This window comes from Xenopus laevis, chromosome 7L (assembly GCF_017654675.1).
Source record: "Xenopus laevis strain J_2021 chromosome 7L, Xenopus_laevis_v10.1, whole genome shotgun sequence".
In the NCBI taxonomy this organism is placed as follows: domain Eukaryota; kingdom Metazoa; phylum Chordata; class Amphibia; order Anura; family Pipidae; genus Xenopus; species Xenopus laevis.
In genome coordinates, this window is record NC_054383.1 from 57828473 (window position 1) to 57853324 (window position 24852).

The 24852-nt window shown below is 39.9% G+C and overlaps 1 protein-coding gene across 4 annotated transcripts in view; it reads right to left on the bottom strand.

The window, feature by feature from the left end:
• Positions 1-24414, bottom strand: part of lrmda.L (leucine rich melanocyte differentiation associated L homeolog) — a 991211-nt gene extending 966797 nt beyond the window's left edge. Inside the window, exon 1 of one of the 4 annotated variants that reach the window (XM_041568595.1) lies at positions 24226-24414. In XM_041568595.1, coding sequence (XP_041424529.1) covers positions 24226-24338 — 113 coding nt within the window. In that variant the 5' untranslated portion in view covers positions 24339-24414. Of the gene's footprint in view, positions 1-24186 lie in introns of all 4 variants that reach the window. The other 3 variants (XM_041568596.1, XM_041568594.1, NM_001096630.1) reach the window with 3 other exon arrangements.
• Positions 24415-24852: the final 438 nt, after the last annotated feature.

A 24852-nucleotide genomic window follows, 5' to 3' on the forward strand; every position in this document is an offset into this window, starting at 1 on the left:
ATACCAACAAACCATACATGTTAGGTCACATGAGCCAATTAACAGACAGAGTTGTGTCTTTTGCTTCCTCACTTCTTCCTGTTACAGTTAGAGTTGAAGTATTTCTGGTCAGGTGATCTCTGAGGCAGCACAGAGACCATCACGTAATGGTGGCTCAAGGCAAGAGATGTAAAAGGGCAATATTTACTTAAATATATATTCCAGTTTGGTGAGATTCTTTAATATGCCACTTAATATGATATGAACTATCTGTTGCTTAAGTGTTCATTTTGAGGGTATAGTTTTCCTTTAAGCAAACACAGCAGTTTTACCAGTGCAGGGCAACACTGCATTATATTTTTATTACTTTAAAACACTTATTTTTTGAGGTTACTGTTCCTTTAATCAACTCCTATAAAGTTTATCTGCGGTATCAACTCTAGTAAGTTAATTTTTAATATTACTTCCTAACACTTGCCTGATAATTGATTTTTGGGTTAGTTCATTTCAGGTGGTGTCAGCAGCCTCCCTATGGAAAATTGCTGCATATTTTGCCACAGTATGTTGACCCTGAGAGAAACTTAGCAAGGCAGATTCAGAAGTCACACAACAATCAGTATAATTAAAAATGTTAGACAAAAATAGTCGACAATAAACCTTCAGACTATACAACAAAGGGCTTTGTTGTTCAATAAAGGGGTTGGCCAAGCCAATGCTTCACCTTGAAATAAGTTTTGGATTAACCCCTCTCGTGTTATCATCAGGGTTACAACAGGGTTTAAAAAACAATTTGCTTTGAACCAATGAAATTTAACCCTGCTTACCCCAAATTCATCTGGGAGGGGCATTGTAGGCTGCCAGAGAAGCCTGTGAAACTAATGCACCCAGAGTCACTGCACCTATGTATTAGAGTGGGTACAGAGAAGGGCAACTAAGCTGGTAAAAGGTATGGAAAATCTTAGGTAAAGATTGGCCAAATTGGGGATGTTCACGGTGGAGGTGCTTAAGGGGTGATATGATAACTATGTATAAACATATAAGATGATCATATAATAATCTCTCTAATGCTTTATTTACCAGCTGACACAAGGTCACCCATTCCAATTAGAAGAAAAGAGGTTCCGCCTAAATATTCGGAAGGGGTTTTTTACAGTGAGAGCTGTGAAGATGTGGAATTCTCTCCCTGAATCAGTTGAACTGGCTGATACATTAGATAGCTTTAAGGAGTGGTTGGGTGGCTTTTTACCAAGTGAGGGAATACAGGGTTTTCGAAGATAGCTTATAGTACAAGTTGATCCAGGGACTTGTCCGATTGCCATTTTGGAGTCGGGAAGGAATTTTTTCCCCCTCCGAGGCAAATTGGAGAAACTTCAGTTGGGGTTTGTACCGCGCCCACAATAACCATATTAATTTTACATAATTTGCCAGGTAATGAAAGTTTGAACACATTTCTGTAGTTTTTGTGTTTATTACAGTTTTGCTAATGAAAGTGAATTGCCCTTTAAGATGCTAGTCACAGTTTCCCCAAGAGTCCTGCTTATGTTAAATTGTTACACTTACTTATTCGCTTAACTGAAATTGTTACAAAAGTTTCCACGTTCACCTGGTAGCTGTTCTGGGATCTCTGCCAAAAGCCAATTAAGTTAGAAACGTATCTTTTTCTGTCCATTTAGTGCAGGAGATCAAACAGAAAATTGGGACATTTCACTAACAAGTCTATAACAAGTTTTGCTCAAAACAGGACATTTGGGAGGTATGCAATTATGTCAACTGTAAGGCAGGTTTCACTTGAACAAAAATAGACAGATGTGACTATTTTCAACCTCATCTAATATTTTAGTTTATCAGCCACTCTCACCCACAAAAGCGCACAGAATCATAATCTGTATTACCCAGGCACACCAATACTAAATATAGTTTCATGGATTCCTTAGTTTTATAACTCAAAAACTCACCAGCATACAAAGGAACCATACTTTAGATTGCAATGTGAAAATGCTTGGTGAATTTCTAAATATGCCCAAAGTTCCACATTCACAGTATGCAAAAAAAAAAATATAGTGTCTAAGGAACATTCTGATTTTTCAAGATTGACTACATTTTACAAAAACAGTTAACTATCTCTACAAAATTATGAGGTAAATATCAAAAAAAATGATCACATAATCTGTAAAACATCCAAAACATAACTAGTACCTACCACAATAGTTCAATACACTTTTAAGTAAAACTGCTATATGGGTAGGGTTGCCACCTGTCTGGCCTATCCTTTAAGCACTGATCCTCCCTAAATTTACATAGTTACATAGTTAAATTGGGTTGAAAAAAGACAAAGTCCATCAAGTTCAACCCCTCCAAATGAAAACCCAGTATCCATACACACACCCCTCCCTACTTTTAATTAATTTTAATATACCCATACCTATACTAACTAAAGAGCTTAGTATCACAATAGCCTTTGATATTATGTCTGTCCAAAAAATCATCCAAGCCAAGGCATTAACCGAATCAGCCATCACAACAACACCCGGCAGTGCATTCCACAACTTCACTGTCCTGACTGTGAAGAACCCCCTACGTTGCTTCAGATGAAAAGTTCTTTTTTTCTAGTCTACAGGGGTGGCCTCTGGTACGGTGATCCACTTTATGAGTAAAAAGGTCCCCTGCTATTTTTCTATAATGTCCTCTAATGTACTTGTAAAGTGTAATCATGTCCCCTCGCAAGCGCCTTTTTTCCAGAGAAAACAACCCCAACCTTGACAGTCTACCCTCATAATTTAAGTCTTCCATCCCTCTAACCAATTTAGTTGTACGTCTCTGCACTCTCTCCAGATCATTTATATCCCTCTTAAGGACTGGAGTCCAAAACTGCACTGCATACTCCAGATGAGGCCTTACCAGGGACCTATAAAGAGGCATAATTATGTTTTCATCCCTTGAGTTAATGCCCTTTGTTATGCAAGACAGAACTTAATTTGCTTTAGTAGCCACAGAATGACACTGCCCAGAATTAGACAACTTGTTATCTACAAAGACCCCTAGATCCTTCTCATTCAAGGAAACTCCCAACACACTGCCATTTAGTGTATAACTTGCATTTATATTATTTTTGCCAAAGTGCATAACCTTGCATTTATCAACATTGAACCTCATTTTCCAGTTTGCTGCCCAGTTTTCCAATTTAGACAAATCACTCTGCAAAGAAGCAGCATCCTGCATAGAACCTATAGTTCTGCACAATCTAGTATCATCTGCAAAAATAGAAACAGTACTTTCAATGCCCACCTCCAGGTCATTAATAAACAAGTAGAAAAGCAAGGGACCTAGTACAAAGCCCTGCCGTACTCCACTAACAAGATCTCTGGCAAGATCTATTATGCATAAAACCATGCTGGCACAAACTCATAGTATTATGATTTGCTATGAAGTCCAGTATCTTATCCTTTATTAACCCTTCGAAAAGCTTTCCTACCACTGACGTCAGACTAACTGGCCTATAGTTTTGAGGCTGAGAACGGGATCCTTTTTTGAATAGAATCACCACATTAGCAATTTGCCAGTCTCTCGGCACTATGCTAGCTAAGCTCGCTAATTACCCTGGGATGAATACCATCTGGCCCTGGACCTTTGTTAATCTTAACATGTTCTAGTCTCTTTTGAATTTCTTCATGTTTGAACCATGCATCATTAGTTGTATTACTAGAATTGGGACTGTTAAGAAGGAAACCTTCACTTACTGGTTCCTCATTTGTGTAGACAGATGAAAAATATGAGTTCAGAATCTGCGCTTTTATTTTGTTTTCATCTACCAGCTGACCCCCCTCTGATAGTAAGGGTCCCACCCCTTCCTGCTTCATTTTTTTACTATTAACATATTTAAAAATATAATTTTGAATTTTTTTTACTGTTTGCTGTAATATCCTTTTCTATATCAATTTTAGCTTGCCTTATAGGTTCTTTGCATGATTTATTGGCCTCCTTGTACCTTATAAATGATTTGGCTGTGCCAGCTAACTTGAAAGCCTTAAAAGCACGTCTTTTCTTACCCACCTCAACACCAACGCTTCTATTGAACCAAAAAGGTTTTGCTTTGCAACGACGTTCCTTGCTTACAAGTGGAATATACTGACAAGTATATTTATTAAGCAGCATTTTAAAGACTTCCCATTTTTGTTCTGTGTTTAAACCTGTGAAAAGCATTTCCCACTAAATATGTTGCAGAGATGCCCTTATACTGTCAAAGTTTACACGTCTGAAATTTAGTGTTTGAGTTACTCCCTTATAGAATTGCTATTATTATTAGTTATTACAAGGTCCAAAAGAGAGTTATTCCTAGTAGGTTCTTGAACGAGCTGGAATAAAAAGTTGTCATTCAGCATATTTACAAACCTACTAGCTTTTTCTGTCTTAGCAAGCCCGTTACCCCAGTCAATGTCTGGATAATTGAAGTCACCCATAGCAACAACTTGACCCAGCTGTGAAGCCGCTTGGATCTGCAAGAGTAGCTGGGCTTCATACTCGACACTTATACCAGGTGGTTTATAGCATACACCAATGATAACTCTCTTTGTAACCTTTTGCCCAGTCAAAATCTCTACCCAGAGTGATTCTACGCCCTCACCAGTGCCAGCTATTGTTATTTCTTTAGCGCATGGCTTTAATTCAGGCTTTACATACAAACACACTCCACCACCCTTTTTAATCCCTCTGTCCCTCCTAAAAAGGGTGTAACCATTTAAATTCACAATCCAGTCACATGTTTCATCCCACCAGGTCTCAGTGATACCAATTATATCATAATTTTTAGAGCATACAATTAATTCTAGGTCTCCCATTTTACCTGACAAACTCCGTGCATTTGCCAGCATACAGCGTAGGTTACTACTTTTACTTTTGAAATTTGCATTACTTAGTGGAGAATTATATGTTAAGTTAGTATTATTCTGTTTTCCTTGTAACAGAGGGACCTCCTTAGCTGATAAACTGTATGCCCCGACTCCTCCCCCATGACCCCTTACTAACCCCATTGCCACGTCTACCCTAGCTTCCCCATAATTCTTTATCTCACCCCCCCCCGCCTAGTTTAAACACTCCTCCAACCTCTTAGCCATTCTTTCCCCTAGCACCGTGGACCCCCTTCCATTGAGGTGCAAACCGTCATGACTGTATAGGTTGTACTCCAAGGAAAAATCAGCCCAGTGTTCTAGGAACCCAAACCCTTCCTTCCTACACCAAGACTTGAGCCACGCATTAGGCTCCCTAAACTCCCGCTGTTTTCCTAAACTTGCACGTGGCACGGGCAAAATTTCAGAAAAGATGACATTGGAAGAACTTTCCTTGATCTTAGAGCCTAGATTCCTGAAATCACTCTTTAAGGTCTTACATCTACCATTTATGTTGTCATTAGTACCAATATGCACTAAGACAGCTGGGTCATGCCCTGCCCCACCCAATAATTTGTCTATCCGATCAACCACATGCCCAACCCTGGCACCAGGTAGACGGCAAACTGTTCGGTTGTAGCGATCCGGACGACAAATTACCCTATCCACTTTCCTAATAATTGAGTCCCCTACAACCACAATCTGCTTAGGCCTGACTCTACTCTCCTCCCCACCACTACTAGAGAAACTGGTCTCCTGGCTGTTAGAGAGATCAGCCCCATCTAGAATTGCCAATCCAGAGTTCATACTCCCATCATCTTCACACAATCTGGCAAATTTTTTGCGATGTATAATCTCAGCCTCCATTTTCCTTTTGCCCACCTTTGATTTTCTAACGGTCACCCAGCTAGCTGCTTCAACATCCTGCTGCGCTTCTGTTCCCCCCCAAACTATCTGACCCCGCTAGGTCCTGCTCAGTGAGCAAAAGACTCCTTTCAAGATTGTCAATCGACCGCAGTCTTGCAATTTGTTGCTCTAGTGCTCTAACTTGAGCCTCCAAAGTGGCAATTTGCTCACAACCACCACAGAGGTAAGCATTTTGGATCTCTTGTTCCAAATCTGCATACATATGGTAGACTGTGCACACTGAGTCAATCTTCAATCTTGCTAGCACTCATTATCCCAGTTACAGTTCAAAACAGGAAAAAAAATAATAATATAAAAATTAGGGTTTAGAACAAACTTTTGACCTAGTTTGAACCTCCTTTAATTTGAAACTCCTGTGTTTGTAACTCCACTTACAGATCCCCCACTTAACTCCTGTGTTTGTAACTCCACTTACAGATCCCCCACTTAAAGAGCAAACACTTAAGAGAAGCTAACACTAGAGCAAGCTCCACTGGAGTCCCAGGGGTTCTATTTATACAGTCTGTTCAGGTGCAACTAATCAAACTCCACCCCCTCAAACGGAGGGAAAACTAACTGAAAAGTAAAGCAGGTTGTGACAAACTTGCTGTAAGCACACTAGCACACCAAACTTTGCTGTTTAGCAGCCAAGACAGAAAAAAAACCTTTAAAAAATAAAACCACAGTAGTTTAATATAAACCTTAATATAAAATAGCAGTTAATAACAAATACTTATCCTTTTCAGTTGATTTGGTTGCTTTAAGTTGCTTTATTTCAGTCAGCAGCCTGTTTTCAGGCCTCAAACGTACTACTTGTCAGTTGAGGCAACATGGAATCCACTACATACCCCAGCCCTTTGCAATATCAAAATGCCCATTATGTCCTCTCTCCGCACCCAAATGTCACTGACCCACCCTTACTAGACTCCTCACTAACAGTAAGTTGACATTAGATAGATGATTTACAGACAGTTTTGCACTTACCCATACTGAAGAAATTCCCGTATGCATTTTGCTGATGCTGATGACATACTACTTACAGTACATGAAAGCTTAATATTGCTTCTATCTGCCATTTAGCCTTTGGTACTAAAAGGGGTGGTTCACCTTCAAACACCTAGTTGTTTTCAACTAGATCACCAGAAATAACAACTTTTTCTATGTGTGACTGTTTTTCTAATATTGAAGCGTAAAGTGTCATTTTTCACCTTCTGGAGCAGCTCTGGGAGGGGGGGGGGTCACAGACCCTGTAAACTATTCTTACCTAGTTGATACATTTCTTATCTTTGTCCCTGATGAGCAGAATCTCTGGGTTTCATTACAGGCAGCTGTTCCAATTGATACAAAAGTATCAGAGAAATGCAGTAATGTTACTAATGTAATGTATTAGGGCAGCGCTTTTTGTCTGATATGACTCATGTTGATAGACCATGTACCATCCCCACACAAACACACACACACTTAGGTGTGTGGGGGGGCAGAGACAGCTTAAGGACAATTTTCAATATAAGAGATTGGACAGCAATCATATGCAACAAGTTCAGATAAAGTTATGTAGCATTTTGAATGAGGACCTTACAGCTGGAGTTACAGTATTAACCAACAGGAATACCAGTACCTTTATGTGGAACATCATATTGTCCCATGTTTCTATCATATACGTAAAATTAATAAAAGACTAATTAAACCTCCCTCTTGTTTCTGGGCCTACAGAGCGAATTGGTAAGTACATTGACTTCATCCTAGCACCAATGGTAGAAATACTTCCATCTTATGTTAAAGATACTACCGATGTCCTTAGGAAATTATAACAATCGGACAAGAAATCTTGTTGGTAGTCTTGTTGGTTATGGAGTCTCTGTACTCACTGATTCCCAATGAAGTAGGAACGATAGCATCCTTCCTTGACTTGAGAGTTAGTAGGTATGATAAGAATACTGCATGTGTTCTGACTCTTTTGGAATTTGTATCGACAAATAACTTTTTTAGATTTGGAATCGCTTCTAGCTCCAGATGAGAGGCACAGCTATGGGGGCAGCTTGTGCCCCAACATATGCTTGCCTCCACCCAGGAAGATGGGAGATGGAAGAGGTGTACCCCAAATGTGAGGCGACCTCTGAGGGAGGCAGTGTTCTCCTGTGGCTCCAGTACATTGATGATGTGCTGGTCCTATGGGATGGCAACCCTGACCAATTAGTAACCTTTGTTGAGGGATTTGACTTATATATGGGACAGGGAGGAGATCACTTTTTTGGATCTTAAACTTAAAAGCTAATGGAACATTGGAGACTGAGGTAGAAAGGAAACCTCTACCAACCTGGTAGTTGCATGCAGGGGAGGTGTCATCGGTTATGGATGGATATCAGCAAGCAAAAAGGAATGACCGACAGTCACTCCTATATAAGAAAAATTCAGGAGAACAAAGTTAGTGTAATGGAAAAAGCTCACCCGTGTGGTCTAGGGGTGCAGCGGGGACGCCCATCGCGCCGCTCCTCTCTCTGTCCTGTCACTGCTCCTTAAGGCGCGCGCGCCCACGTCTTGTCTTCTTTATAGACGCGGATGCGTCTATAAAGAAGAGAGAGGAGATTTTGGCATGCAGATCATTGCCTGTGATAGGATTTGTTCCTGGAGTAACTGAGCTTTAAGCTAATCTGTCTGAACCTGTGTTTGATTACTGTTGTGACCCCTGCCTGGCTTTTGACTATTCTGACTTCTGGATCCTGACCCTTGCCTGAATACCGACTACCTCTTCTGCTTAACCCTCTGATTGACTTCCTGGTTTGACCCTTGCCTGCCTGACTACGTTTATTCTCTGCCTGCCTCGACCTGGCCTGACCGGACTACTCTATTGCTTTGTACTACGACCTTCTGTCCAAAGACTTTGCTCTACAGTCGTGCCCCTCTGCCTATCCAGAGCTCTCATCTTGCATCTCTCGTTTAAGTCCAGGTGGCATCCAAGTAAGCCGAGGGCTCCTCCCGAGGCCCAAAGGCGGTCACACTACTGGTAAAGCACGAGCCGAAACCAGGGTGCCTGGTGTTTGTTCTGGTGTTGGCTACCAACCGTTACATTATCACGGGCCCAAGATGGACGAAGAAGGTCGCGCTGCTGCTGCCGCTGCCGCTGCTTCTTCCACCACTGAAGTGCTACTCTCCACACTGTTACAGCGCCTGGAAGAACATGAGCAGAGGCAAGACTACCTGATGCACGGTTTCCACAATTTGACCCGTCGACTGGATGCTTCTGTTCAGTCTCCAGCTCCAGTTGTCACCCCTCCTGTGGCCACTCCTGTGGGTTCTCCTGCTTTGTTGGGTAATGTATCCAAGACCCATGAACCCAAGATTGTGTTCCCCGACAAATTCAATGGGAACAGGTCCAAATTTTTCGTGTTCCAAGAGGCATGTAAATTATACCTCAGCTTTTTCCCCCACTCTTTCGCTACAGGCGAAGAAAAAGTGAGGTTCGTAATGACCCTATTACAGGGTGATCCCCAAAGTTGGGCTCTCAGATTGCCCCTCTCAGATCCTGCCCGTTTTTCCCTAGATACATTTTTTAAAACCATGGCTGTACTTTATGATGACCCGGATAGTGCATCTTCTGCCGACTCCACGATTCGTAAATTGCGTCAGGGGAGACGGGATGCGGAGGTGTATTGCACCGAATTCCGCCGGTGGCCAGTGGAAACTGGGTGGAACGACATGGCTCTTCACAGCCAGTTCCGTATTGGTCTTTCAGATTCAGTTAAGGACAGCCTAGTAAACTACCCCTTATCTTCTAACCTGGATGATCTCATGTCTCTTGCCATCCAGGTAGATAGAAGACAGAGGGAGAGAAGGAGTGAGAAGGGTTCTTCTTGGGGTGAGAAGGGTTCTTCTTTTTCTGGGGTTACCAACCTGGAATCTAACTTGTTTACCAGTGTTAAACCCTCTGAACCTTTACCTCAGGAGGAGCCTATGCAGTTAGGTAACTCTCGTTTAACTCCTGAGGAAAAGGCACGCAGGCGTTCTTTGGGTCTTTGTATATACTGTGGGGGAAAGGGTAATTTCTTAAATCAATGTCCTATGAGGCTGAGAAACTCCCAAGCCTAAATGGAGAAGGGGAGCTCCATTTGGGTGCAGGAGTTTCCTCTCCCCTATCTGCCTCCAAAGTATTATTACCAGTCAAACTTACCTGGCCTACGGGCTCAATTCTGGTGTCTGCTTTTGTAGACTCAGGGGCTGAGGGGAATTGTTTGGATGCTGCTTTCGCAGACAAAAACAATATTTCCTTGGTTCCCTTATGTCCTCCCTTGAAAATTTTAGCGGTGGACAAAAGACCCCTAGGGTCGGGTGTAGTATCTCAGAAGACCGTCTCTTTGTCTATGTGTATTAACAACTCACATTGTGAGGAAATACCTTTTTACATCATTGAATGTGCTTCCTCTCTCTTATATTGGGGTTTCTATGGTTGCAAAAACACAACCCACATATTGATTGGGTAACCAGTGAGGTTCTTAGTTGGGGCCTAAAGTGCCAAGGGTCCTGTATCTCCTCCGTAGTGGCAACCACTGTTCTTGAGGGATTACCTGCAGCTTACTCTGACTTTGTGGATGTGTTTTCTAAGAAAGCTGCAGAGACTTTACCTCCACACAGGCAGTATGACTGCCCAATTGATTTAATTCCTTGGTCTACTCCCCCTCGGGATAGAACATACCCTCTTTCCTTGCCGGAAGCCCAGGCAATGAAAGAGTATATAAAGGATAACCTTGAAAGAGGGTTCATCAGGCCTTCTAGTTCCCCTGCGGAGGCGGGCTTCTGTTTTGTTGGGAAAAAAGATGGTGGTCTGCGCCCCTGTATAGATGTCAGGGAGCCGGGAGCTCCCTACAGAAAGGTAGTCAGGATCAAGGAGGAAGCCCTCTTGAGGGAGCAAGGTCGCGGTATTCGAAGGGTTAAGCAGAATCAGTAGTAGTGGTCACAGGCAGGAGTTAACGAGGGCAGGCAGATCAGAATCAAATATCAAGAGTTCAGGCAGGGGTCAGAACCAAGGCAGGAGCAGGAACAGGCTGGGAACTAGAAACAGACTGGGAGCAGGAATCAGGCTGGGAGTTGGAAACAGGCTGTAATCAGGCTGGGAGCAGGAATCAGGAAACACAAACAGGAACCCAGGATCAATGGCAGCAAATCCTATTCTTGGGCGCCGTCACAGTGTTTTGGGCGCCCTTTTATGACGAGATCCCGGCACCAGTGATGACTTCATCATGCAGCGACGCTGCAGCCATGTGTTCAGCATGGGCGCCGCCATCTTGGATCTTCACTGTGACCGCCGGGAATGTAAATATCGCCGTCCCCTCCCTACAAAAATGTAATGTATAAAGACTGGAGTGAACAGATGTCTAATAAAACAGCCAGAATCCAACTTCCTGCTTTTCAGCTCTATAACTCTGAGCTAGTCAGCGACTTGAAGGGGGGCCACATGGTACATTTCTGTTCAGTGAGTTTGTAATTGATCTTCAGCATTCAGCTCAGATTCAAAAGCAACAGATATGACCCATGTGGCCCCCCCTCAAGTCTCTGATTGGTTACTGCCTGGTAACCAGGGTAACCAGTCTGTGTAAACCAAGAGAGCTGAAAAGCAGGTTCTGACTGACTTGTTATACATCAAATCACTCCAGCCTTTATACATTGCATTTTTGGCTAACTAACTATATTAGAAACATTTTTTATTTTGCACAGGCTATCTATTTACCCAGTTTTTATTTTTACACTGAACAATTCCTTTAATGAGGAATTAATATTAAAGTCCTTTATTGAGGGTTGAGTATACCATATTGGGGATAATAATCATGACCTAAGTAATTTATACTACTGAGGGAAGTGTAGAAATTTTGTATAAAGGGGAATGTAAAGGACCAGATGGCACTAACATTTTATAGGGATTTTTAAGTATTTATATTTAGGTCATGTGTTGATTGGGTAATGATAACTAACTATTGCACTTGTGAATACATTCTTGTCCGTTGTGAATACATTCTTGTCCGTTAACAATGAGAGCTTGGGGAGGTGTGACGTAATTTAGCTTCAAAAAAGGAGGTGTGACAGGCACTTCCACTAACATACTGACCTCTAATGGCCTTAAGAAAGCTCAGAGTACAAAGCAAAACGTACATCAGCCTAGGATTTACTACGTGACCTGCAATAGTGGTGCCGGAATGGAATGCGCATCATGTTCCTAACGGAGTTCAGCCTGTCGGTAGTCTAGGAAGTTTGGAAATAATAGCATGTTGACATAAAATAGTTTATGTGGCAGCTCCCTGGTATCAGAATAAGCAAAGGCTCTGTAAGTAGTTGGTGGCCCCTTCCCCTCCTGTCAGGGGGGGCTCCGCCAATGAGGCGAGTTGAGTAACTCGCCTCAGGAAGCAGAGCCCCATTAGGTACCTGGGGCAGCAAAAATGCTGGTACGCTCCTTCTAGCGCAAAGAGCACAATTATGCTCTCTGCGATAGCGTCCTGGCCCTCTCCGCCACCCGCGTGGACCCCCCCGGAACAAAAATGTGAGCGCACCGGGAAGGGGGGAGCGGCAGCAACACCAAGCTGCCTCAGGCGGCAGAGGGACCAGGATCGTCCCTGCCTCCTGTACATATACTCTCACTACCACTGATAACAGTGCTAGTTGCAATGGGTATAGTGTTATAAGTATTTGGGATACAAGCGGGGCAAGAAGAGGAAACTCTGGGACCCATTAGGGTGGATTGCATAGATATAGCTGCTTTTACCCTTCGTTCTGATATATGCTACGCATTTTTGAAAGCCACGCTACATCAGCTAAATGAGAATTATTTCCTCTGATGAGCTCATGGACAGATTTACAGATCTATGGGAAGCCTGGGGTGGCCACCCTGCAGGTTTTTGTGTTGATCACACATGTTGATTTTGTATGTTTCAGGGATAAGTTTTGTCATTAATGTATAAATAAACATGTTTTTATTTAAATTGAGGCTATGCTTGCATGACCCAGTGCACCACGGATCACCTTAGTTTACAGTAAGGGTAGGTATTTCTTTAGGCTTCCAATTTACTGAACTGAGTGCCGTTAGTTGAACCTTTGTTTCTTTTTCTAATTTTAGCTCTAAGGGGACAGAGACTTGACTTTGCTAATATTTGAGAGCAAGTAAATATTCCCATTGGACACGATAGCTCCTAGCTATGCTATGGGACTTTAGTACTTTTGGACTGATACACCCAAAAATAATGCCCACTTATCTCTATGATTATTATAAGGATCATTGTGGACTTGTCATGTGACCATTGGCATAAGAGACTTAAAAGAAAACTATACCCCCAAAATGAACACTTAAGCAACAGATAGTTCATATCATATTAAGTGGCATATTAAAGAATCTTACCAAACTGGAATATATATTTAAGTAAATATTGCCCTTTTACATCTCTTGCCTTGAGCCACCATTTCGTGATGGTCTGTGTGCTGCCTCAGAGATCACCTGACCTTAAATACAACAACTCTAACAGGAAGAAGTGTTGAAGCAAAAGACAGAACTCTGTCTGTTCATTGGCTCATGTGACCTAACATGTATGGTTTGTTGGTATGTTTGTGAGTACAGTGAATCCTACAATCCAAGGGGGCGGCCCTTGTTTTTTAAAATGGCAATTTTCTATTTATGATTACCAAATGGCACATACTACTAGAAAAGTATATTATTATGAAAATAGTTTATTTACATGAAGCAGGATTTTACATATGAGCTGTTTTATGCGATACCTTTTTATAGAGACCTACATTGTTTGGGGGGTATAGTTTTCCTTTAATACTTTCTAACATTAAGCTTACTTAATTGCAACAATGTATTATTATTTTTTATTGACACTATTCTGATATAGTGTTATCATTTTGATATATAATGCTATTCAGTGATATAATGCATATGTGTTCTGCATATATAAGAAGTAGGTGTATGCTTCAGATATCTGCCTTATAAAAAAAAAATATATTGCACACTGTCTGATTTACTTTTCTAAACTTTAATTTTTTTTTGCACAACAGTGCTTTTGGCTCGACTAGAAGTCACCCAGTAAAACAAGTGTCTGGTTATAATGTTTTTTACTTATAGCATACCTCCCAACTGTCCCTTTTTTGGAGGGACAGTCCCTCTTTTGACAGCTCAACCTGCGTCCCTCATTTGTACTGGAAAGTCCCTCTTTTCTCTGCACTGAACAGCCAGGGGTGGGGTCAAAAAATTGCTGCGCTACGTGCGGAAAAAACATTTTTGTCCCTCCTTTTACTTCCAAAATGTTGGGAGGTATGTTATAGTACATACATAGTGACCAAAAATTACTAATTATCCCTATACAGTACACTTGTGAGTGAATAAAACTGTGGATCTTTTATCTGTCTGGGGTGCAGTCACAGTAGTTCTGAAATTATAACTCCAAGCATCTCACTAAATTGGTCTGGTAAACCCTTGAAGGAGGTTGCTGGGATGCTACATCGGGTATGCAAACCCATAATTATCCAGCATCATGCAGTACCACTAAGGATTTATGACTCACATAACTAATGTTCTGGAATTTTTGTGGACTTTGGTCATGTGACCACATGTACCAGTTCATGTGGAAATGCTTGAATCTTGTTGCATTTCACAGAGATGCACGGGTTCTGTATGTCCATTATTGCCTTTAAGTTTGTTAGAGATATTACAAACGTTTCCAAACTTGCTAGGGTGGATGATGCTATTTGACACTAGTCTTACTGCTAGTTTCTTACTACTCTAAGCCAGAGTGCCTGGGCATTGGGAATATGGTCAGCTATTAATAGACCATTTTAATCACACAATATGGTTTAGTAATACTAAAGAAATCCAAGTGCACAGTTTTCAGCATTCAAAAAAAAAAAAATTTTTATATGTTTACATTGAGTTTTGCTTTCTGGGTTCCGTTTGGTTTCACTTTAGTTCACACTGAACTTTTATTAACAGGTTGCCACTGTAATTCATTCTTGGCACCATTTTTTATGGAGGGGATGGTGTGTGTTTGGGTTGTTCCTTGAAAAAGGTCACAGACAGAAAAATTGGGTTTTTGAATACATATAAAAAAAATAAAAGAAAATAATTTTGGTTTTGTTGAAAAGACCAGCAGTTTTGTACTTTGTAAATTAACTTTATCTATTTATTATCTATTACTAACACGCAAGCATTTGATTTATTTTTTTTCTGCACCTATACCTACATATATACATACATTCATGCATATACAGACAGGTGTGCACTTGCCCTAGGCCACACTTTTTTAACTTTAAACCAAAAAAATCAGATATGTAATTTCAGTATGCCACTTCCCATGCTGATGACATACTAAAGTTTTGGAAGGAAACATTAATATTGCGTCTAGCTGCCATTCAGCTTTTGGTGCAATTATTCTTTCATGGCTGTACTACATTTCGGTGGAGCTTAGAAGCTTCCCTGTTAACCCTTTAACTGCCAAGAACGTAGCTCCTACGTTCTTTGAAAAAAGGCTTTTAAGTGCCAAGAACGTAGGAGCTACGTTCTTTACTAAAACAGCTCTCTCTCTGCACACACTGCAAAATCAGCGTGCAGAGAGGAGCAGCTAGCAGCAGAACCCCCTAGGCAACGAGCTTACCTGAAAAAGATCGGCGATCCTCCACTCCAGAGTCGCAGAGAGACGCAGCAACAGCAGCAACCGATTCAGCAGCTTCCATGTCCCAAGCATCAGCACAGCACATGTTCCTGCTCCGCCCACGCACTTCCTGGTGTAGTGACTCAGCGTGTTTCAACTGAAAAGCACTGAAAAGGACTCCTCATCATCTAGATTTGGTAAGTGCCCCTTTTTTTACTTATTTACAGGTATTTACAGGCATTTACAGGCATTTACATATACACAGTACACATACTAGTAAAAGTAGTTTTTTTTTTTTTTTGATTTTCTGATTTTTTTGATTTTTCAAACTTTTGCACATATTTACATACTCAAATACATATATGCAAATATTTATACACTTTTTAGAGCTGTACATCCATGCATACACAAACACACACTTATAGGGGGTTTTTTTTTGTTTTTTTAGTTCATTTTCTAAGTTTCCCTTATGTTATTTCCCTAAAAACTTTAGATTTCACAGCATGACTACTGGATCAAGCATTCTGACCTCTAACCACGCTGTCGGATCAGTTATTTTGTTATTTCGTTGATTTTCCTAATTGTATTTGCTTTTTTGTGATTTTTATTGCAGTTTTATGCTTGCATTGTTTTTCCTTATGTAATTTTTTAGCCTCATTTACACTTTGATAATTTGGGATAGAAACATATTTTTAGCAACTCTGTGTTCGTCAGAATGTGTACTTTCCAAAAATATATGGTTTTGGGGGGTCTTTGTACTGTTAGGGGGTCTTACGGCACATTATATGCAGTTAGAGTGCTATGTTCACAGAAGGCGAATTGACAGCTGAGAAAATTCTTATGCACTGTTTTTATTTGGGGTCCATACGTGCCCACCTGCTTTGGTATATTTATGCATATTGGGCATCAAACTGTTCAGTAGACCCTTGGCGTCAATATTTAGGGTGTTTTCTAATTGTATGTAAGAAATTGGGTGAGATAAATGCGACCAACTGCAATATTTTTAGGGGATTTTCAGAAATATCATAAAAACCACTGCCTTTAGCGTTGCTTTGCAGTATGTACATTTGGAGCAGAAAGACAGTTTTAGCAAATTTTTATTCGGCACAAGGCGTACTTTCCAAAAATATATGGTTTTGGGGGGTCTTTGTACTGTTAGGGGGTATTACGGCACATTATATGCAGTCAGAGTGCTATGTTCACAGGAGGCGAATTGACGGCCGAGAAAATTCTTATGCACTGTTTTTATTTGGGTTCCGCACGTGCCCACCTGCTTTGGTTTGTCTATGCATATTGGGCATCAAACTGTTCAGTAGACCCTTAGTGTCAATATTTATGGTGTTTTCTAATTGTATGTAAGAAATTGGGTGAGATAAATGCGACCAACTGCAATATTTTTAGGCGATTTTCAGAAATGTCATAAAAACCACTGCCTTTAGCATAGTATTGCAGTATGTAAGTTTGGAGTAGAAAGACAATTATAGCAAATTTTTATTTAGCAGAATGTGTACTTTCCAAAAATATATGGTTTTGGGGGGTCTTCGTACTGTTAGGGGGTCTTACGGCACATTACATGGATTCAGAGTGCTATCTTCACAGAAGGCAAATTGACAGCCTAGAAAATTCTTAAGCACTATTTTCATTTGGGGTCCGCACGTGCCCACCTGCTTTGGTATATCTATGCATATTGGGCATCAAACTGTTCAGTAGACCCTTGGTGTCAATATTTAGGGTGTTTTCTAATTGTATGTAAGAAATTGGGTGAGGTAAATGCGACCAACTGCAATATTTTTTGGTGATTTTCAGAAATATCATAAAAACCACTGCCTTTAGCGTTGCTTTGCAGTATGTACATTTGGAGCAGAAAGATAGTTTTAGCAAATTTTTATTCGGCACAAGGTGTACTTTCCAAAAATATATGGTTTTGGGGGGTCTTTGTACTGTTAGGGGGTCTTACGGCACATTATATGCAGTCAGAGTGCTATGTTCACAGGAGTTGAATTGACAGTCGAGAAAATTCTTAGGCACTGTTTTTATTTGGGGTCCGCACGTGCCCACTTGCTTTGGTTTATCTATGCATATTGGGCATCAAACTGTTCAGTAGACCCTTAGTGTCAATATTTATGGTGTTTTCTAATTGTATGTAAGAAATTGGGTGAGATAAATGCGACCAACTGCAATATTTTTAGGCGATTTTCAGAAATGTCATAAAAACCGCTGCCTTTAGCATAGTATTGCAGTATGTAAGTTTGGAGTAGAAAGACAGTTATAGCAAATTTTTATTCAGCAGAATGTGTACTTTCCAAAAATATATGGTTTTGGGGGGTCTTCGTACTGTTAGGGGGTCTTACGGCACATTATATGGAGTCAGAGTGCTATCTTCACAGAAGGCGAATTGACAGCGAGGAAATTCTTAAGCACTATTTTCATTTGGGGTCCGCACATGCCCACCTGCTTTGGTATATCTATGCATATTGGGCATCAAACTGTTCAGTAGACCCTTGGCGTCAATATTTAGGGTGTTTTCCAATTGTATGTAAGAAATTGGGTGAGATAAATGCGACCAACTGCAATATTTTTAGGAGATTTTCAGAAATATAAAAACCACTGCCTTTAGCGTTGCTTTGCAGTATGTACATTTGGAGCAGAAAGACAGTTTTAGCAAATTTTTATTCGGCACAAGGCGTACTTTCCAAAAATATATGGTTTTGGGGGGTCTTTGTACTGTTAGGGGGTATTACGGCACATTATATGCAGTCAGAGTGCTATGTTCACAGGAGGCGAATTGACAGCCGAGAAAATTCTTATGCACTGTTTTTATTTGGGGTCCGCACGTGCCCACCTGCTTTGGTTTATCTATGCATATTGGGCATCAAACTGTTCAGTAGACCCTTGGCGTCAATATTTAGGGTGTTTTCTAATTGTATGTAAGAAATTGGGTGAGATGAATGCGACCAACTGCAATATTTTTAGGCGATTTTCAGAAATATCATAAAAACCACTGCTTTTAGCGTTGCTTTGCAGTATGTACATTTGGAGCAGAAAGATAATTTTAGCAAATTTTTATTCGGCAGAAGGTGTACTTTCCAAAAATATATGGTTTTCTGGGGTGAACCTAGTTTTTTGTACCTTTGCCTGTTGCAAAATGCTGTATATGTGCTGATTATGCAGTATCTGGAATTACAGAACTCGTATGGGGTGTCTTCTTTCTGGGGCCCCTATACGCCACATACTTAGGGGTACCTATGCATATTGGGTATCAAACTGTTCAGCGTACCCCAGACTTTCATGTTTAGGGAGTTTTATATTGCTATATATTGATATGTAGGAGATACAATGCTTTAGAGTTGGAGTATTGAGGAGATTTTTGTATATGTCATAAAAATTGCGAAATGTAGGAAAGCTTTGCGGCTTGGTACTTTGGAGTAGAAAGACATGCATACCCATTTTAGATTTGTCAGAATGTGTACTTTCCAAAAACATATGGTTTTCTGGGGTGAACATAAATTTTTGTACTTTTGCCCCTTGAAAAATGCTGTAAATGTGCTGATTTTGCAGTATTTGGAATTACAGAACTGTCTTCGTTCTATGGCCCCTATACGCCATATACTTATGTGTACCTATGCATATTGGGCATCAAATTGTTCAGCAGACCCTTGGCTTTCATATTTAGGGTGCTTTTTCTTGGTATATAATGATATGTGGGAGATACGATGCTTCAGAGTTGCAATATTGAGGTGATTTTCTGTAATGTCATAAAAATTGCCAAATGTAGGAAAGCTTTATGGCTTGGTACTTTGGAGTAGAAAGACGTGCATACCCATATTAGATTCGTCAGAATGTGTACTTTCCAAAAACATATGGTTTTCTGGGGTGAACATACATTTTTGTACTTTTGCCCCTTGAAAAATGCTGTAAATGTGGTGATTTTGCAGTATTTGGAATTCCAGAACTGATAACTCGTATGGGGTGTCTTCGTTCTGGGGCCCCTATACTCCACATATTTAGGTGCACCTATGCATATTGGGCATCAAACTGTTCAGCGGACCCTGGGCTTTCATATTTGGGGTGTTGTATCTTGGTATATAATGATATGTGGGAGATACAATGCTGTAGACTGGACACTTTGAGGTAATTTTTCAAAAATGTAACACATTTTTATAAAAACTGCTAACTTTAGGAAAGAATTGCAACTTGGTAGTTTGGAGTACAAATATATATTTACCCATTTTGAACTCGTTAGAATCTGTTCTTTCCAATAAGGGGTAGTTTTTTAGGGTAAACCTACTATTAGTGGAATGTTTGGCCTTGAAATCAGATGTATGCTGTTTTGTGGAGCGGTGCTTTGGAAATTTGGTAGTTTACTGCTTCGGAGTTTTCAACTATCGAAGTGAGAAATCTCCATAAAATTATATATATTTGGTATTGGTTTGTTCGGGAGACACAGAACTTTCCAAATCTGCCATGTTCTCATGCATAAAATAAATTATGCTTCTGATATATGCGTTTGTATCATGTGAAACTGTTTTTTTTTTGTTTTTTTTTATACACTTAGAAGCCCATATCTTTTTACAGGACTGGAATGACAACTAAATTCTAGCATATTTTGAAAGCTTAGGTTGTCCTGAAAAAAACAATATCTTGTTTTCATGGGTAAACTAAAAGACCCCCCCAGGAAAGTCCCCTAAAGTGAAAGAGCAAAAAATGTTCAAAAACGGTCTGGCAATAGAAGTTCCAACTTGGCCAAATTGGCTGGCAGCGAAAGGGTTAAAGAAGAAAATCACTGACAAGTAAACACAGAGAAACCCATATTTTATAGCATTGTGTATACTTATTTACCAGGATACAATATCCTAAATATGAACAACAGGGTATTCTGAACAGAATCTTCAATATGCATATGAATACCAAAGTATGTGATATGTAGAGGCAAAAACACAATCAAAAGCAATCATTAAACAAAAAAACAATATTTTTTGCCTAGTGAGAGCAGTAGTGAAAATCAAAGTTTCAATACTTTTGCTATGGTGTGAAACAAGTAATCAGTAGTTATACAGAACTGAAAATGCAATAATAATACAAACAATATCACAAATGAAATACAGAAATGCAGTAAGTGCTGACAGTTTAACTGGCAATAAAAAAATTTAGGGCAAAATACCCACAATACAGTAAAAAAAAAATGTAAAAGTTTGTGTTAGTGTTTTGTACTGTATTTAGGAAATGTAGTGGTTCCTGAGAGCCAATATTTGTATAGCATATCCAGGTTCTCTGTGGAAAGTTTCCGGTAAGATAACAATTTGCATACTATTTATTAGTGAAAGTATAGATATTCCCAAAAATGCACACAAGTACACCATTTACTAAACCATAATTGGACTTGCGGAGTAATCAATGAAGACGTTTCACTACTCATCTGAGCAGCTTCCAAGCGAATGGCTCAGCATAGGAGGGTGAACTCTACAGGGCAAAACTCTACACTTAAACCTACACCTTCATCTCCTTTGAAGATAGCAAGGTCCAAATCTTGGCTAAAGACGACGGCTGGTTTGAACGAGGCGTGAAAGAGGCGATTCATGTCAAGGTGGAGAAACCATCCCTGAACAGAGGCGGGGGCCTTCGACACCACCTGTCTGCTACATACAATTCTGTTCTAACATCTGTACCCCGGCGGTTTCAGAACACTTCACACATCCATTCATGCAACTCTCACAAGTAACACCTGTTTCTAGGAATTGCATGACACATTGGATAATCCCATCACAGTAACTACACATAATCAACACCTCTGTGAATTTCTTCAGATGTCACCTCTTTGAAGAGTTACAATGTGCCATTGTGAGTTGCAATGTGCAATTGTGATTGGATTAGTGGAAGAGTTTATATGACGAGAACTTCCCACACCAGTCAGTTGAACTGAAGAAGCTGCTCGGATGAGTAGTGAAACGTCTTCATTGATTACTCAGCAAGTCCAGTTGTTTTTAGATTTACCTATACTAGATATACCATAACCTGGATGAATGAAAATCTTCATAGTCATAAACCATAATTGCTTTCTTTTTACTTACTTTGAGGAAAAAACAGTACTGAGACTATATTGCAGAATTTTCATACACAGATTTATACAAATGTTTTAAAGGACATGTAAAGCCTACATTTTCCTACTATGTAAATAAGTTAGGCATATCTTCCCCACCCAAGCCACATCATTTGTACTGCATATACCCCCTCCATTTGCCAGTGCCATCACATTTTCCTAAAACAAATAGCAGCTTTTCACCCGATGGCCATTTTCCCTCTGACACAGTGATCCCCAACCAGTAGCTCGTGAGCAACATGTTGCTCTCCAACCCCTTGGATGTTGCTCCCGTTGGCCTCAAAGCAGAATCTTATTTTTGAATTCCAGGCTTGGTGGCAAGTTTTGGTTGTATAAAAACCAGATGTACTGCCAAACAGAGCCTCAATGTAGGTTGACAATCCACACCGGGGCTACCAAATGGCCAATCACAGCACTTATTTGACACCCCAAGAACATTTTTCATGCATGTGTTGCTCCCCAACTCCTTTTACTTCTGAATGTTGCTCATGGGTTCAAAAGGTTGGGGATCCCTGTATCAGTAACATTGACATGGTTACAGAAAACCCAAAGATCACCTCCAAAGACCTACAAGAACATCTTGCTGCAGATGTTGTATCTGTACATCATTCTACAATTCAGCACAATTTGTACAAAGAACATCTGCATGGCAGGGTAATAAGAAAGAAGCCCTTTCTGCACTCACACCACATACAGAGTCGCATGTGGTATGCAAAAGCTAATTTAGACAAGCCACAGTCCTTTTGGAACAAAGTGCTGATGAGACAAAAATTTAGGTATTTGGTCATAACAAAAAGTGCTTTGCATGGAGGAAGAACACCACATTCCAAGAAAAACACCTGCTACCTATTGTTAAATTTGGTGGAGGTTCCATCATTCTGTGGGGCTAGTTCAGGGACTGGGGCCCTTGTTAAAGCCGAGGGTCAGATGAAATTAACCCAATATCAACAAATTCTTCAGGATAATGTTCAAGAATCAGTCACAAAGTTGAAGTTACGCAAGGGTTGGATATTCCAACAAGACAATGACACTAAACACACTTCGAAATCTACAAAGGCATTAATGCAGAGGTATGGTCTGCAGAGGATGGTCAAAAATACTGCCATCCAGAATACAGTGACTCATCAAAGGCTATCGGAGGCTTCTAGAGGCTGTTTCATTTGCAGTAGAAATTGGGACAACTCCACCTTCTATTATTTAATTTTCCTTCTACTAATTTCACGAATTCGAGCAGATTAATTTAATATTTATTATTTAATGGTCACTTCAAATTAATTATACCATCGGAATCAACTTGGGATGAGAAATTACTTTTTATTGTCACTGCACTTTAAATTAACTAAGGTTTTAATAATTAATCACTTATTTTTATTAATTGGTTAAGCATTCATCAGTATTGTAATGAAATTAATTGACCTCCATGAACTGATTTGAGAAACCCTGTTGCACTATAATCATGATAAGGATAGAACCTTGTTAGGGAACCGTTAATCATTGGTAGTATCTGTGGGATTGTTTCAATTCATTTATTTAGATTAATTGAATCTTAATTTATTGCACTGCACTTTATAAAACAAACGTACAATTAAGTGATTGGTCTAATTAGACTATCTATACTGCCTTGACCTAGGTCAGACCACTGCGGTAATCTAAAAGATAAGACAACATTTCAAAAGAGAGATGTGAGTACCTCCAACAATAACGAATCAATTACTTAAAAAATTGAAAAATTTATTAGGACATACGAACAACACCCGCATTGTTGGAGGTACTCACATCTCTCTTTTGAAATGTTGTCTTGGACTTATACCCTGGGACTAGGGTAAATTGTGAGTATATCCTCCAAGATTAACTTAATATTTGTTTTTGAATTATCAATTACTTTGGAGTAGTACCTATTTATATATATACTTCCCCAAAATCACAGCACTCACGATAAATCCGTATATGTTGCCTGGGTGCACACATCAAATCTTGCATGTAAACCTCCACCAAAGAAGCCGCACTCACAGGACTTACCTCAAAAATATAAAATACTTTATTCAAAAACTAACGTTTCGGCTGCAACTCTGCTATATATATATATATATATATATATATATATATATATATATATATAATATATATATATATATATATATATATATATAAAATTGGCATTGGCATAAACCCCATCACAATCTAAAGGATAAATCAACAATCGTTAAACTAGGGTATTTTTTCTGCGTTTTTAATATATACTTTCTGGACAGCATTTTGACATTTCTAATAAACAAAGACAAGTTAATTTGCCCCTAATCAAACTGTCATTCACGTCTTTTAGACTATGAAAAAAAAAAAGGTTTTCCTTTTATTAGAGTAATCTGCGTTTGCGCATGTTCAAACATTTGTTGATCACCAAACTGTCGGCCTCCAGCAGTTGAGTGTGCATGTCCTATACTCATAAACCTTTATTACTCAGCAACTAAACAGACTGACAATATACCCAGCACGCGCCGATATCATTACATATGGCGATAAAAAGCGAATTTCTAACACAGTATACGATCTTCATATCAATTGTCAAAAAGCGATGTAAACTACAACAAAATCACGTTAAGGATAAGACACACGTTAACCATAAGCGCCAAATAGGAACTTTTGTTAAACTCCGAGCACACGTTACCTCTACTTTGGAGGTAGCGGAGACACCACCTACCTTGATAACGTCATATCCGTCCACCCCTATTAAACTGACCTGAGTATCTGTAACAACAGCGTCTCCGGACATGTTTTCGGTGGTTCTGGTTCTACTTTGACCTTGTAGTAGGAAATGCAAGCGCTACCTCCTAAAACTCGCAACTGCAACATCAGCCGTGTCAGCTGACTGTCAGCAACCACTTTCTCTCTCAGGCGTCACGTGCAGCATATATCGGAAGAAGAGCGATTGTTGCGTAACAGTGTACATACTTCAATAAGGGGGGTTTGTGTATTCATTTTAATACATCTTATACTTAAATCTGTATTGTAACTTATCTATATAAATGTTAAAATTAAAGCAAATGAAACATGGAAGAGAAATAAGAACTTATATGCATACCTCCCAACTGTCCCTTTTTCGGAGGGACAGTCCCTCATTTGTACTGGAAAGTCCCTCTTTTCTCTGCACTGAACAGCCAGAAAAAGAAATAAAGTTTCTCACTTAATTGGCTTTTAGCAGAGAGCCCAGAACAGCTAACATGTGCAAATAAGATACTTTGTAACAATTTTGAGACACAAAAACACAGTTTAGATAAGGAGAAATATTTTCAAACTTTCATAACCTGCCAAATTTTTTAAAACAAACATGGTAATTAGGGGGTGTGGCCACAGAAAGGGGTGTGGT